Raw genomic sequence first — 16,792 nt, 5'->3', positions numbered from 1 at the left:
CCTTCAGATATTCCATTTATCTGTTCCATTTTAGGGACAAATGGGATCAGTGATCAGTTGCATCAGTTATCCAAATGGAAGCATTGGGGCCACATTGTTTATTATGGAACCTATTTGGTATCTGTTTTTTAGAATGGAAAACAAAGTTCTGCTTTAGTAGACTGTGTATAAATAATTAGATCCAAGCCACATATGAGTCCATGAATGGACAAAACAAAAACTCCCCAACAATATATATAATAATCCGAAAAAAGGAGTCATAGAGTTGTCATTGAAGGTAGAAAAAAGTAACATATTTATTCAACCATTTTATATTAAAATGTCCACAATAAAGTACACTAACAAGGTCATAATGGAATAATATTGTGAATACGGAAACAGGTAACAACAACCACATAACACACCTCCAGTGCACGACTAGAGACCCAGGTTCACTAAACAAAGTACATGTAAGGCAATAGTTCCCTACTTGTCCCACCAGCGATCCCTGTATAGTGGGAGTCTAAGGAAATATAAAGGACTGGGTCTCACCCATATTAGTCGTGGTGTGTGTCCGTGGTACCGCCAGCCCCTACGCGCGTTTCGCGTAGGCTTCTTCGGGGGGCTGTCCAGCGTGTGTCACAAGATGAAATATATAAGGGGTTACCACACCTGACATGAATGATGAGACTCAATCAACGGCGCACGTCCAAGTGACGTCAGCGCCGGAACCAGCATCGCCGCCCGGCTATCCGGACGTAGCGGTAAGGCAGGGAGCCGTTACCACGGCAACCATGCCTCACACGCCAGGACCAATGGCCACCAGCGGCGATGCACCGTCACGCTGACGTCACAGACATGCGCACAAGTCCCAGTGGGAAGAGGTAAAGAAAGCGGATCCCAATATGTGTTACTGATTAATACAAAAGTATAAAGTGTCAGTGTGCTAAAGTGCAGTGCAAGAAAAAATCTCTTGTAAAAGCACGTCGGTGATTTAGTACGCAAAATGCACATGTGACCTTATCTATATAGGGCTCACAACCAGGGAGCTGCGTGTGAGAACACGCAAGCACGTGAGAGAGATCATAGCTGCAAAGGATGAGAACGAGGTGGGAGAAGCCTACGCGAAACGCGCGTAGGGGCTGGCGGTACCACGGACACACACCACGACTAATATGGGTGAGACCCGGTCCTTTATATTTCCTTAGACTCCCACTATACAGGGATCGCTGGTGGGACAAGTAGGGAACTATTGCCTTACATGTACTTTGTTTAGTGAACCTGGGTCTCTAGTCGTGCACTGGAGGTGTGTTATGTGGTTGTTGTTACCTGTTTCCGTATTCACAATATTATTCCATTATGACCTTGTTAGTGTACTTTATTGTGGACATTTTAATATAAAATGGTTGTTAATAAATATGTTACTTTTTTCTACCTTCAATAACAACTCAATGACTCCTTTTTTCGGATATTTAGTAGACTGTGTGTAGCACTGACAGTGCTTTCTTCTCTGGACCCATTAAACATATGACACTTGAGAATGGGAGGAGAACAGGAGCTGCTAGGACCGAGGATACCAAGTTAGATCTGCTATCTAGGCAGGAGGCCGAATTTCTACTGTAACTGGGTCAAATATAAAAGACTCAGTTACAGAGAAAATCAGCAGTAAAATATTAAAATATGTGAAAAATATGTTAAAATGCCTTGCAAAAGGTCTTTTAAGACCTTATAGGGGCACAGAAGTGGGGGAAAATGGCTTGAACTGATTACTACACATAGCAATTTCCTCAAAATTTGTAGCATACATGTAAAATAAGTGTAATACAAACCTGATTGTACATTCACTTTAAGCCTCATTGAGACATGTCTATCATGGTCGGTGTAAGGGCACAGAGTGACAGTGGCCGGGTCACCTGACCCAAACTTGACAGCTTCATTAGCATATATGAGACTGTCAAGTTTGGGTCAGGATACCCACAACCAGTCCGAGAAAGGACCATGATACACGGACGTCTGAATGAGGCTTTAAAATTCTTGTTTAACAAACACCTATTGACCTGATGACCAACTTTAGCTAAGCCGCCTATTAGACCACGTGCACACGTTGAGTATTTGGTAACAAGTCAAAACCAGGAGAGGAACAATGAGAGGGAAAGTATAATAGAAACACGTCACCACTTCTGTATTTATCACCCACTCCTGGTTTTGGCTTACAAATCCTGAGGTCAAATACTGACCAAATACTGAATGTGGCCTTATTCAAACTTGACCTCACTCTTTAATGTGTCTCATTTTCAGGTCTTTCACTACTTGGACCTTACCCTTTCAAGACCATTAAACAGCTCGGTGCGACTCTTCTCTGGGGAGTATACTGCTGGATATAATTATGGCATCTTTGCTGTAGAAGACAATTTTACGTCCTTAATAATAACCACAGATGGGGTAATCTATTCCATACAAGTACTAGGGCCTGACTGTAAGTACCCTAATTATGGACATGTAAAAATACAACAACACATGTACAGCACTATGTATTTATGGTGTTCTAGAAGCAAATATTAACAAAAATAATGATAATGTACAGACAGAGACTCTGATTCCAGTGATGTATCACTTAGTGTGCTGCTTCTGGTAGTTTTGATAAAATCATTGTGCATAATGCTGATCACCAATGGGAAAGCAAAAACCTCTTGACAAGTTCCCTTTAAAGATTTGGCTGGGGACTATAGTCATATAGTCAGAGATTAGAATAGTCAAGATTAACTGCTTTCATCAATGTCATATCCAGCTATTTCCTCATGTGTGATCTTCATTATATTACACTTTGCATGTTTTGCACTATGCACTTTGTATTATTTGACTGATTATACGCATATGAATCCTAGTTATTATTCCATTGGGTATTATATGGTACAGTCTTGTATTGCATGATTACATCTAACCACACCTATAAAGGTTAATCCTATAAAGCTACATCCTGCGCATTTCTCTTGCTAATCATTGGGTATTGACATAGACATATGTATTATGACTCTACCCAAATGTTGCACTAAGGTGTCACTGCCCTTTGAATTTTAAAAATTTGTACTTAAGTTTCTTTATTTTTTCATGTAAAATTATTATAATAAAGTTACATTTATTTGTTATCCATTTCTTTTGGTTACGTGTTCTTCCTAAACACATCAATGAAATGGAGGTCGAAACAGCTTTTCAGCACAACAATGCCAGGCTACAAGTTACGTGTTCTACTTTGAGCAGCCTAACCTTGCTACCATGGCCTGAAGCATCTCCCGACTTGTCTTACACAGCTGGGAAGTCACTGGTTGACAATCACAAGGAGAGCTGCCATCAGTGGATCTTGATGAGTTGTTAAAGTGCATTCAGAATGGCAGAACATTTCTCAGACAAACATTAATAACCTCATTGATAGCAGCCAAGGTTGTGAGCGCGGAGATTTCTCTGTGACACTCATACGCCATAATGAATTTGCAGATTATTAACATGTTTAACCATCCTGTGATTTTCATATTTCCTTCTTGGATTTACAATTTCAATCTTGAGAAGTGTATGTTAGGTGTCGCCGCTGCACAGGGGGAATTTCGAACCATGTATGCTGCGGTTTCCCATTCTTCTCCAGCCGCAGTGGAGTCTGCTCAGCAGAGATGTCGGTCCCAGCATCTGGCTCAGGCTGATACTGGACGACTGGTTACTACTGTTCTTCCAGGCTCTGTCATTGTAGCCAGCAATGTTCAGCAGTGAGCAGGTCTTTCTGGGACTAAGTCCCGCTTTTCCCATACTGAGCATGCACACGGGACGACCTCCCATTGGACGTCGGGGGTCACACACTCAGGTCCTGTAGCAGCTCCTATTGGACCACCAGGAAGGTCCTTGTCTGCTACAGCTATAAAAGGTTCGCATGGCCGCACGGCCATGCGCTAGTATCAACCTATGTTTTGAGCCTTGCTACTGTGTAGTCATGTTTGCATGTGGTCAGGGTTGGCTGAAATAAGCCCCTAAAATACCGGCACCTGCGGTGAGGAGTTTTGTGTGTTTGGATTCAGGTCTTGGCTGAAATAAGCCCCTAGAATACCGGCACCTCCGGTGAGGAGTTGTTTGTGTGATATGCTGACTGCATGACCACAGTTTTGCTCTGTTTGATAGCTGTGTTCCTCTGTGAGGTTAACAGGGCACAGCGTTTCCCTATCCTAGCGATTCTGTGAAGTAACAGAGTTCGCTAATACCACCATATAGTGCTGCCAATTGCTAGCAGCAGGTTCCTCTCCTGCAGGGTGGACCCCGGGTTGCGAACACACCTATTATTACATATATTTATACTCTGTTTGTTCTGCCAACCCTAACAGTGTATCTGTGCTATTGTTGTGTGATGAAAGAAGTAACAATTGTCTGCTTTAGAGCTCATGCAGATGTCCATGCTAGTCTATCCAATCTTGGACCGCAATGCACTGACTGGACAAGGCTCTCCCAAACCAAAACGTGACAGCCTCTTAGAAATATATGAAAGTGTGATGCTTGGGTTGGAAGAGCTGCGGCCAATCTGTGCATTGTGGTCCAAGATTGGACAGACATGCAAGGACATCTGCATGAATCTTTAGACAACAGGGTATATAATTAATTCTTTTAGAGCGACTACTCTTTCACAGAGAAAATACTTGCTGTACTGTTGCATATCTATTTCTTTTATGTGCAGCTCTTGAACCTCCACTAGAACCGATCATTTCAGAACTTTGGGGATCAATGTATCTGCTGAAAAATCCAGGATATGGAGTATGGACTATAGAGATATATGCCGGAAGTCGATGTTCTTTACGAGTGGAGGGGTTGACAGGTATTTTACTATCTTTTTCCATTAACTATAAATCCATCCATCTCTCTATGTCCTCACTCCTTACATTTATAAAAATTAGGGAAAAACATTTTTATTGTATAGAAACCATGCTACAATTGTCAAAGCTACACAATGAATATTTGATGTGTGAATCCAGTTTTAGCATAGTTTTATACTGTGAATTGATATTGCTCGCATACTAGTGAGTAATCAAATGTATTCAGATTCTAATTTAGCAAATATTCTGCATATATCGCACATAAGATTCAATCAAATTAGGGTGACTTTGTCAAGATGATTTTACTACTGAAACTGATGACAAGATTGTACAAGGCTACATTCCAACAATAAGCTTTTGGTGAGTTATTGATGTTGTGTATTTTTGAAAAATTTTACTGAATAGGTCCAAAAATGGTGCAGAAAATCTACAACAATAAAAGCTCACCAGTAGCTCATAGTAGGGAATGTAGCGCTAGTCGTACTACAGCAATAAAAACTATGTCTGCCTTGTAGTAATCTAATGTGTCGGAGCTGAGAAATCAAGAATTGAAAATAAATATAAATGAATAAAATCTTCCTGACAGATTACATTTAAGGGTATGAACAAGAAGACTTTTTCAGCTGGATTATGCCTGGAACATACCTAAAAAAGCACTGAATAAACGTTAAAAAAAATCAAAACACGTACAATGAACAATGAACACATGTACAGCCCTAGTCAAGCCCTAACCCTAACCCTAGCTCTAACCTTAACATTAACCCTAACCCTAACCCTATCTTCCATTTTTTCTAACTTCTTTAAACCGCTTAATGTTTCTAAAGCCTTGTAGAGGCTAAAAAAGTGATTGGATAATTATTTTTGCTTGGCAACTGATAATATCTTATATACTAAAGGAAAAACAAAAGACATAGATGGCAAAGCCACCACAAAAATGACAGAAAAGATGACAAAGAAGGGTTATGCTCTTTAGAATATGTGCACGCGGTGTCATAGATGCCAGTATGATGTTGATGCAGATGACATTTCAGAAAAATTCTGGTGGAGTTTCTCCTGATGCATCTTTTTGTCTCTGTTATTTTCCTCATCATTTTTGCAAATTGTGATGTCTTTTTTTAGATTTTATATATGATAGTGTTGGCGTTTGAGTGGAAGCCACCTGAAGAATGGTCAGGTCAGTTCTTTTAGATGCTTCACAGCTTTCGAAGCCTGAAGCAGTTAAAAGAAGTTACAAATGATGGGACATGTGCACAGAAAGTCGTTTTTACACTGCTGTGCAAATGTTCTTTATTTTTAGGGTTAAACACTTCTTCAGGTAGAATCCTCATCAAAAAGATATTGCGGATAGGAATGAGCAAATATGATAGGAAAACAATTGCCGAATCTGAATTTGCCATATTCATGCCATATTGGTACCCTATTCATTCTGAATTTTCGTTTCTGAACATATTTGCTCATCTCTACACCCATGGACTCCAATGGAGTTTGGCTATGTTCGGCGAATATTGCAAATATGCCGATCGTAATCCGAACCGGATTTTGAAAAATTCGCTCATCTCTAACTGTGGGGACATACCCTAATACTGTGATAGCAACCCATGGACAAGGGTGGAGAATATTCATGGAAAAAAATGCCAATTTTTTTAACCCTAGATAACAAGTCTGCATGTTTACCATCTATTTAAAACAGGTAATGCCTACAGTTGCCAAGGCTATGTTCTGTTCCTCATACAGTATATTTATCATATTATACACTAACATACCTAGATGTACTGAATATTGTTCTTTTTGTTTCTTTTTCAGCTGTGAATATTTCATGTAAGTATCACAATTATTGACTTTAAGAATCAGGGCATAGATAAGAGGGAAGATGGGGGGATGGAGGAGGCGTAAAGGGGGTGTTCTACATATTTTCAATTTTGGTTAACAGCGGTACACTAAAGTGATTTTTTTGAATTTGTCTTATTTCTAACAGCTGCAAGAGATTGCTCCGAGTGTCATTCATATGCTAATTGTGAAGAATATTTTGGCTCCGTTGAATGTAACTGCAGAGATGGATTCATTGGAGATGGATTCACATGTTCGGATGAAGATGAATGTGCCTACTCTTGGTCAAATAATTGCTCTACAGGCACATGCCAAAATACTTTTGGCTCCTACATTTGTGTTTGTCCGAGTGGTTTCATTGACAACTTAATGGGCCACTGTGTTGACTTAGATGAATGTGTCAGTCCGGAACTAAACAGTTGTCATTCATCTGCATCATGTATTAACTACTACGGTGCCTATTCCTGTGCCTGTAAGGACGGTTATTTTGGTGATGGTTTCCATTGTGAAATTGATGAATGCAAAAATGGAGCTTGTGGCCTGGGGACTGAGTGCACAAAATCACTCGGGTCTTACACCTGTTTTGATCCATGTTCAGACCACACTGTTCTCGATGAGCCCTGGAGAAGTACATCCAATATGCATTACTCCCCAATTAACTGTGACGATTCCAAATACGGATGGTATCGCTTTATTGGCAATGGGGGAGTTCGCATGCCAGAAAGTTGTGCACCACAATATGGTTGTGGCACACATGCCGCCATGTGGTTAACTGACAAACATCCGATGCTAAGTGATGGTATTGTGAATCGCACAGCTTGTGCCAGCTTTGGATCCTGCTGTTTCTTGTCATCATCGGTCCAGATAAGAGCCTGTCCTGGAGGATATCATGTATACAAACTGGAAGGAACCCCCGCATGTTTTTTATCCTATTGCACAGGTAGGTATTAGTCCCTTTTTTCTTTCAAGATTGTGAGATGATTCTTTAAGGTGTTTATACCATAATTTTGATGTGAAACACTTTAATAAGTCACAATATTTTTGGCCCATCTTGGAAGTTGTACAACAATAATTGTGACTTTTGGCATTTTCAAGCTTAGACACCTAGATCAATACGGGTGGAGCATTTATTGGCGGGTGGGAGTTTGCATGCCAGAAAGTTGCGCACCAGAATGGGGTTGTGGTACAAATGCTGTAATATGGTTAAGCTTCACATATTCAATGCTAAGAAGTGGTGTTGTAACTCAATCAGTGTGTTCCAGCGTATGGTCATCAACTGTCCACATAAGAGCCTGTCCTGGAGGATAGCATGTAAATAAGCTGGAAGTAACCTCAAATAGCTATCTCACTTTATCCTATTGCACATGTAGGTGATAGTTCCTTTTTTCATAACAAACAATTTGGCTTTGATTCATCATTGCCTTTTTGCCTGTTTTTTTGTCTGGTTTTGTCCTTTTTTTTTGTTTCACCCAATTTGTTATTCCATCTGCATCTTTTTTTTAAGCCTATTTTATATATGCTCAGCTTTTATTTATTTTTTCCTGCTATGTAGGTGGAGTCTAGAAATTCCTGCTGTTGTAGTCTGATTCATCAATTGTGACTTTATTTTAATAACTCTAATTTTTATAAAATTTTATAAAATTTTACAATCCGAAATGAAACAAAACAATCACAATTTGGCTTAAAAATTAGAGGGTCAGAAAGAATGGAGTACAATTAGAATGAACTCTTGGAAGATGTTTCCCCCAGTGACATCAAAACATATTGTGCAATAGAACAGAAAAAGACAAAGTCCACAGCAGTTCTAAATTATGCCAAGTTAAGATGACTCCACCATATTCCAATTTTTATAAAACCACAATACGAAATAAGATGTTCCTAACTGTTGTTTTTGGCCCTAAAATAGTCCCTGGGAGCCCAGACGGTCTCAAATCTGTCAAAACTCGCATTCAATAAGGCTGTCATGTGCTCCATACTGCGGGTGTTGGCTATTCTATCCAAGACCTTCTGATAAGAGGGTGGGAGTAGTCTGTCTCCAATGAAGGGCAATCAAACATCTAGGTGCCGTCAACAGATGTATCAGCAGTTTTGCTGAATTCTTCCCCATCGAACTAGGGGAAACATTTGGTAGATATATAGCAGGGTCCAGCTCAACCTCCACATATAGAACCTTTTGTATTAAGGTTTTCACCTTTTCCCAAAATCCAGCCAGCACACAGCAAGACCAGAAAATGTGGAACTGAGAACCCGGTGCTGAACAACAATGCCAGCAAATATTTGGGAGCTGGTGGTTCTATAACAATACCAAAAGAAGTCACTTAAAAACTACTAATGATAATTTTTGGGTCGAAATTTGTCTGTTTATTTTATGCAGTTGAAGACTAACATGCAACATTTTACGTTTTTCATGTAACTTTTTCCTTTAAAAAGGCTTAAAAAAGGTAAAAGACCAAAAAAGAAGCATCTTCGACTTTACAAAATTTTTCAAAATTCTTGCAAACTTTTGAAGATTTTCGTGCAAAAAACAGCAAGGAATATCACAAGACAAAAATAAAAATAAAAAAATTAAAATAATGAATCAGCGCCTTTATATATTTTCTTAAGAGGCTGTAAAGGACTAGACAAACATGACTTATTTCAAGAACAGCATTACACCGATCCTTATATTTTGTCTGGTAGCACAGCTCAGCTGTTCACAGTTGCAATACCAGACACAACTCCTAGACAGGTTTGGTGCTTTTTGTTTCTTCTTTTTAACAAAAACAGCAGCTTTCAATATCCAGGAAATGCTATTAAACGGACTTTGCGCGCTAAACAATATCATTGCATGCAATTTCCCTATTTGAAAGATCCCACCACTGTCTAGAGGCCAATGAAATTTGTAAAATTGAGGCACCAATGTTAGTGTCATCTTACCATCCCCACTAATCAGCAACCTGAAGACAATTTTTCTTTTTTTAGATCCATCCACATCATTAAATACCTCGATCTGTGCGGCAGATGAAGAATGGAAACCAAAAGATGGAGTCTATGGATGTTACTGCAAAGATGAATATGAAGTAGCTGGTAAGTCTATCATTGAGAGAATGATACATGTACTGTATATGATTGATATACATTTCCTCTCCCCTCCATAGTATTGTAAACCCCCGAGCCACTGATATAATTGGCATAATGATAAAAAATCTCTTGAAATAATTACAATTTATTTTAATGTTGCATTTTTATTGATTTTAATACACCTGGGTCCTTGACAAATATTCTAAGGATCCTATAGTACAGGGGTGTCAAATGTGTATGCATGCATATGGCAACCAAAGTGATTTTTGCTGCCCACACTCAATGACGGGCTGGGCATGGTGGCAGCTATCAGCTGGGCTGGCAGTGAGTCTTTAAATGGGCCAAGAGTTATCCTGGCAGTATTACAGAGTAATAGATGCATCTGCTAAATGACAGGACAAAATGGGCTTGATGCTTCCTGTACCCACCAAAAAGGAGATCCAAGCAACAGGGATGGACAGGAGGTGAGTTGTGGGGGCTAAGCGATATGGGGGGCATTTTATTGTATGGAGGGCCATTACTGTGTATTGGCGTTGTGAGGTCTTTATACTTTATAAAAGGGGCTGTCAGGCCATCATTCTGTATGAAGCGAAGCTGTGGGTTCATCATTCTGTATGTGGGGAGCTGCAAGTCCATCCTTCTGTATGAAGGGAGCTATGGGGCCATCATACCGTATATAGGGGGATATGGGGCCATCATTCTATATCTAAGAGGACTAGGAGATCATCATTCTATTTATAGAGGAGCTGTTGGGCCATCATACTGTATATAAGGGGCTTTATGGCCAGGATATTGCATACAGAGGGTTGTGGGGTCATTATACTCTATGTAGGGGGCTGTGGGGCCATCATACTATACAGTATATATGGAGCTGTGGGGACCATCATACTTTATGTAACGAAGCTGGTGGGCCATCATACTGTATACAGGGAGACTATGCACCCATCATACTGTTAATAGGGGGGTCGCAATGCACTAGGTATCACAATGTGACCCTATTTGCTTATATGTCACCTTGATGTAGCAGTCACGGAGCTACATTCATGACCTAGGTGCAAAATATGATTGATCAAGAGAGAAATTTCCAAGAACAGGTGACTCCTGGTAAAACAGTGATTTTACATGTTTGAATATACTATAGGAACAATTATTTTTCCTTATGGATCATTGGGTGTCTGTGGTGGATCACTGGATGTCTAGGGGAATACCTTGATAAAATGAAACACGACACATATGACTGTTCATTTATTGCTGGCTCTTCCAGAGGAAAACATGAACTTTGAGAGATAAATGTAATGCTAATGACTGGTTATCTGCCAACAATACTCACCATTCTAAAACAGAATCAGCTAATATTTTAAAGTGGTATTATAAAGTTCTTTCTTCAGGAGCCCATCGCTCCTCTGACTTTCAGCTTCCTGATGGAAAGGGTGGTGGGCTTCTAAGGACCGACAGTTCAGACCAGTAGCATGGTCGCCCCACTGGTCACAGCTGACCTCTGTCCTAGGCTGAGAACAGGGGCAGTTTTGCCTCTGCAGCATGGGAGAAGTATGAGTGGTCTGAAGAGGCAAATTGCAAAGTTTCTTAATTTTACAATCACTTTTTATTTTTACCCAGCTTACAATGTGAGACAACCCTTTAAGTTTGTATTTTGTTTATTAGATTCAAGCTTTTTTTACTTCCTATTAGCATTCAGAACATTTCCGCACCCAGGTCTGTATAATTCCAGATCATTATAATGTTTGATCGAGGATCCTCATTGTTGCTTTGAAAAGAAAGCATTTCACGGCTGAATGGAAAGTAAATAACATTTATGTGTTTCATGTTGCAGCTCTTTTAGACATCCGTCCTGAGCTGACCTGTGATGTCTACGACATGAGAGCTGTTTTTCAAAAATGTCAGCTGACGAGTCTGGACTTCAATGCCAATAGTGTTACCCTGAATGATGCCAGTTGCTTTGGATTTCGTGATGATCCGAGCATGAACACCTTTACTGTAACATCTCCACTTCAAGCAGGAGCATGTGGGCTTCAGATAATTGTATGTGACCATCCTATTAACTTTTTTTTTCGTTCCTCACAGTGAGCCATGAGTTCATACTGTCCTCATCTAGTCTAGGGAGAATTGTTGATTGCTAAACCCCCTAATACTTATATCCCATGTAAAAAGACAGTTTGGTAGTGATGAGCGAGTATACTCATTGCTCAGGTTCTCCCAAGCACGCTCAGGTGTCCTCCGAGTATTTTGGCATGCTCAGAGATTTAGTTTTTGTCGACACAGCTGCGTGATTTGTGGCTGCTGGACAGCCTGAATACATGTGGGGGTTGCCTGTTTCTTAGAGAATCCTCACATGTATTCAGGCTGCCTAGCAGCCGCAAATAATGCAGCTGCGTTGACACAAACTAAATCGCCTAGCACGCCAAAATACTTGGAGGACACCCGTGCATACTCGGGAAAACCCGAGCAAGGAGTGTACTCGCTCATCACTACAGTTTAGCTTTCAGTGAATGAGCTACACTGCTTCCGTAACTCCAATACAAAGCAATAATTTTCTGAGTCACAGCAGCCGAGAAGCTCAGCCACAGTTGGCTGTTCTCATTGCCTCACCTCCTTTAGCCAGAACCTGAACAGAGTTATTCCTGTCTCAGCTATGAAAGGCTGAGATGGTAATCACTGGGATTATTTCCATCTTCAGAAGGTATTCCTTATCTGTAGGATAGAAGATATCTTGCTGATCAGTAGAGGTCTGAACAGTGATCCTGGAGAACCTCATCGGAATGGAGAGGTGGTAGGCCATGTGCAACCTCTATGGTACTGCCGGAAAAAGCTGAGTGCTGTGTTTGGCTATCTCTAACAGTCACATAGAGCACTATTTCTCAATCTTCAGTCCTCACAGCCTCCAATACGTCAGGTTTTCAGGATTTCCTTAGTGTAGCACAGGTGATGGAATTATTATTAAGTAGTGATGAGCAAAAGTGCCCGGATAAGACATAATCCAAGCATGCTCATGTGCTAACTTAGTGTCTTCGGTGTGCTCGAAAAATATGTTCAAGTCCCCGCTGCTGCATTTATCGTGGCTGTTTGTTTCGTGCAGTTTTGCAAAAATCTGAGTTATTAATTACTGAGTTATTAATTATGAAATACTGAGTTATTAATTTACCGTTTGCTAGTTTATTATAATAAAAATGAGTTAACTATGGGTAGAGTATATTAGTATTTTTCTCTGTTGTATAAACTTATGAGTCATTTGTTGGTTATATCTTATATTTCTGTAGATAAATGGAACCCATGTAACTTATAAAAGCACAATGCAACTTTTGTTGGAATCTACTGGGTTAATAACGAGAGATGAAGAACTGACTGTGACAATATATTGTGTGTACCTGCTGGATATGATGGTCAGTCTGAACATGGCAGTGAATCCATTCTTTAGGTAGCTCATTTACTACTTTTCGTTATTTTGACGTATTTATTTGCATGTGGTCCACTTAGTGTAAGTTAAGGATATAGTCAAACATTATGGTTGAGGTGACTGCATCTTTTTGGGGGGATTTGCCTAATTTTTGTAGTGCAGTTTCCATAATTTAGTACTTTGTAAGTCAAAAAAATTGAAGCGAAATGTGTTCAGTCTGGGTAGGCTGCATAACTAACAAATCAACCAGAGAAGATGTCTTCTGGAATTAGAAATTGCAAATCTTATGCTGGCAATACACATGCATAGGGAATGTAAAATGGCTAGTGATGAGCGAGTATACTCGTTGCTCGGGTTTTCCCGTGCACGCTCGGGTGGTCTCTAAGTGTTTGTTAGTGCTCAGAGATTTAGTTTTCGTTGCCGCAGCTACATGATTCACGACTACTAGACAAGCTGAATACATGTGAGGATTCCCTAGCAACCAGGCAACCCCCACATGTACTCAGGCTGGCTAGCAGCCGTAAATCATGTAGCTGAGGGGAGGAAAACTAAATATCCGAGCACTAGCAAATACTCGGAAAACCGGAGCAATGAGTATACTCACTCATCACTAAAAATGGCTTATCTCTTACGGGAACAAAAGATCCAGAACATTAAATTCCACCTTGCCCAATTGTGTGATTGTATATGGCCATGCAGAAACATGATCTAATCCTATCACAGCTTCTGGGCACGGGAGGGAGCAAAAGAGAGCATACAGACAGGACAACACAGGATCACAACTGATTTTTTTTTGTGAGGCAAAACATTTCACTGCCTGTTTGTAAGCAAAGTTTTACCTCACTGAGAATAGAAGCCGTGATCCCCTGCTGTAATGTCTGTATACTCTGTTTTGCTTTCTCCCCTACCCACGAGCTGTGGTATGATCAGACCATGTTCCTGTATGGTCAGACACAGACATTACACAGTAGACAGCAGGGGCACATTTATAAGATTATCTCAGCACAGGAACATCTATTTTAAACACATCCAATTGTGTGAATTATTATTATTCAAAGATCTATTGAGTAAAATGTTGATTAAAATAAGTTTGTTCATGGGAAAACCACTTTAAAAAAGGATCTCGGAAAGAGTATGCTTTTTCCAGAAATAGTTCTATTTTTCTCTATGTCCTTGTCTCCAATTAAAATTCTAGTATGTCTGTCTGAAATGCAAAACCACCTGCAGGTCATAAATAAAAAGTTGTGCTGTTTCTAAAAAAAACCCACACTTTTTTAATTTTTATATTTCCATTATTGTTTTAAAGCATTTACACATTTTTAGAACTCACATATTAACGTTTTCACATCTACAGCTCCACAAATATCACTGTTGGAGGGACGGGACAATTCACAGCATACATGGCTCTTTATAAAGACAGCAGCTATACTACTCCATATGAAGGAACAGAAGTTGTGCTGTCAACCAAGTCAATGCTGTACGTTGGAGTCTTTGTTCAGGGAGGAGATGCTTTTGACTACGTTCTTGTAATGAGGACCTGTTATGCAACACCTTCACCAAACGCAGATGATCCATTGAAGTATTACATCATTCAAGACAGGTATTGACTGATAATCTATTGATTAGATAATTGAATATTGCAGAAAATGATTAGTTTACATTACTTGAAGGGGGTCTCTGGAAATAGAATAAAATAAATAACTAAACGAAGATGTCTATACCTTGTATCATTCAGAAAGACAGGGTGGACAGCAGTGTGAGCAGCCTCTTCTTACCTCAGCACCCCTTGTATCTCCAGTACTAGATCAGAAAGATAGGGTGGGCAGCAGTGTGAACAGCTTCCTCTTAACTCATCGCCCTTGGTATTTCCGGTACTAGATCAGATAGACAGCAGTGTGAGCAGCCTCGTTTTGCCTCAACGCCCCTGGTATCTTAAGTATTTGATCAAATAGACTGGGTGGACAGCAGTGGATAAGTTAGACAGAGGTGGAACTGGCCTTTTTTTTATCTCAGTACCCGTGGTATCATCAGTATAAGATTGTATTGACATGATGGAGAGCAATGTCAGTGGTCTCTTTTTACCATAGTTCCACTGGCATCTAGAGTATTGATTAAAAATACAGGGTGGACAGCAGTGTAAGCAACCTCTTCTTTTCTCATCTCTCTTAGTATCTCCAGTTTTGATCAGAAAGACAAGGTGAATAGTAATGTGAGCAGACACTTTTTACCTCAGCACTCCTGGGATCTCCATATATTAGATAAGATAAACAAGGTGGACAGTAGTCAGAGCAGCTTTTTGGTACCTCAGTGACCCTGGCATATCCAGTATTAGGTCAAATCGACAGAATCAGCAGCAGAGTGAGCAGCCTCTCTTTATCTCAGCTGTTCTGGTATCTCCACTAATAGATCAGATAGACAAGATGGACAGCAAAGTGAGCAGACTCTTCTTACCTCAGCACTCACAAAATTTCCATTTTTAGTTAAGAAAGAAAAGGTGGACAGCAATGTGAGAAGACTCTACTTAGCTTAGCACTCCTGAAATCTTGAGTATTAAATCAGAAAGACAGGGTGGACAGTAGTATGAGCACCATTCATTACCTTAATACCGTTGGTATTCCAAGTGTTAGGTAAAAATAAAAGGGTGAACAACAGTGTGAGCAACTTCTTCTTACCTTGGCAACCCTGCTGCCTCCATAATTTGATCAGAAAACAGGGTGGAAAGCATTGGGAGCAGCTTATTTTCACCTCCGTACCCCCTATATCTCCAGTATTACATCACAATACCACAGTAGGCATATCAACTTTCTACAAATTAAGTGAGGGGAATACAATTGCTACTCAGCAGCTCTGGTATCTCCAGTATTAGATCAGATAGACAAGGTTGACAGCACTGTGGGAAGCCTTTTGTTATCTCAACACTTCCAAAATGTCCATGTCATGTCGGACGCTATTCACTCTAGGGCGTCCGACAGACAGCGGTAATTCCGCATTCGTCCACTATACGCTCAGTGGCGCTGGCTAGACTTTATCTAGGTTGTCTGGGGTTAATCTAACTGGTAATCAGATTGGAGGCTGGGTCACGCCCGTGGCCTTTAAATAGTTCTGCTGGACTTTGGGCATCGCCGATTATTGCTTGTGTCTTGTGCCTGGTGATCTCGGTCTAGAGTGGTGGTCTAGGAGAAGAAATATCGTATCTGGTGGTGTATTATCCTTTGTCATACTTCTCCTTCCTATATTTGTGTTTGTTTTGCCCTGTGCACATTATAGTGTTTTCCTGTGTGTCTGCGGCGTGGTGCACTTTTAGTTTTCCCTGTCTGTGCTTTCTGTGGAGGTTGGTGTGTGGTCTAATCACTGGGTGGCGGGTGGAGGTTTCAGCACAGGGCAGAAATAGGAGTCAGGGTCAGGCCTGGCGGCCCAGACAAGCACACCATCAGTGTAAATTCTGGGAGAGGGACAGACAGGGTTTTCCCTAGTCTGAGGGATATCGCAGGGGCCCGGGTAATCAGCTGTAGTCTACCCAGTACCCCCGTGACAGTCCATTACTAGATTATAAAGATAGGGTGGACAACAGCATGAGCAGCCTCTTCTTACCTTAGCACTTCTGAAATCTTGAGCATTAGATCAGATTGACGGTCAACAGTAGTAGAAGCACCACTCCATACCTATGCAG

General features: G+C 40.5%; 1 protein-coding gene across 1 annotated transcript in view; it reads left to right on the top strand.

Moving 5' to 3' along the window:
* Positions 1 to 16,792, top strand: part of LOC143785930 (pancreatic secretory granule membrane major glycoprotein GP2-like) — a 40,631-nt gene that overhangs the window by 17,760 nt on the left and 6,079 nt on the right. The window contains exons 5-12 of the mRNA XM_077275074.1: positions 2,278 to 2,455; positions 4,688 to 4,825; positions 6,627 to 6,641; positions 6,799 to 7,590; positions 9,612 to 9,716; positions 11,542 to 11,750; positions 12,986 to 13,143; positions 14,477 to 14,722. Coding sequence (XP_077131189.1) covers positions 2,278 to 2,455; positions 4,688 to 4,825; positions 6,627 to 6,641; positions 6,799 to 7,590; positions 9,612 to 9,716; positions 11,542 to 11,750; positions 12,986 to 13,143; positions 14,477 to 14,722 — 1,841 coding nt within the window. The remainder of the gene's footprint in view (positions 1 to 2,277; positions 2,456 to 4,687; positions 4,826 to 6,626; positions 6,642 to 6,798; positions 7,591 to 9,611; positions 9,717 to 11,541; positions 11,751 to 12,985; positions 13,144 to 14,476; positions 14,723 to 16,792) is intronic.

This window comes from Ranitomeya variabilis, chromosome 7 (assembly GCF_051348905.1).
Source record: "Ranitomeya variabilis isolate aRanVar5 chromosome 7, aRanVar5.hap1, whole genome shotgun sequence".
NCBI classification, from domain to species: Eukaryota; Metazoa; Chordata; class Amphibia; order Anura; family Dendrobatidae; genus Ranitomeya; species Ranitomeya variabilis.
Note: the sequence above shows the minus strand (reverse complement) of the source record. Positions and strands in the feature narration are given on the sequence as shown.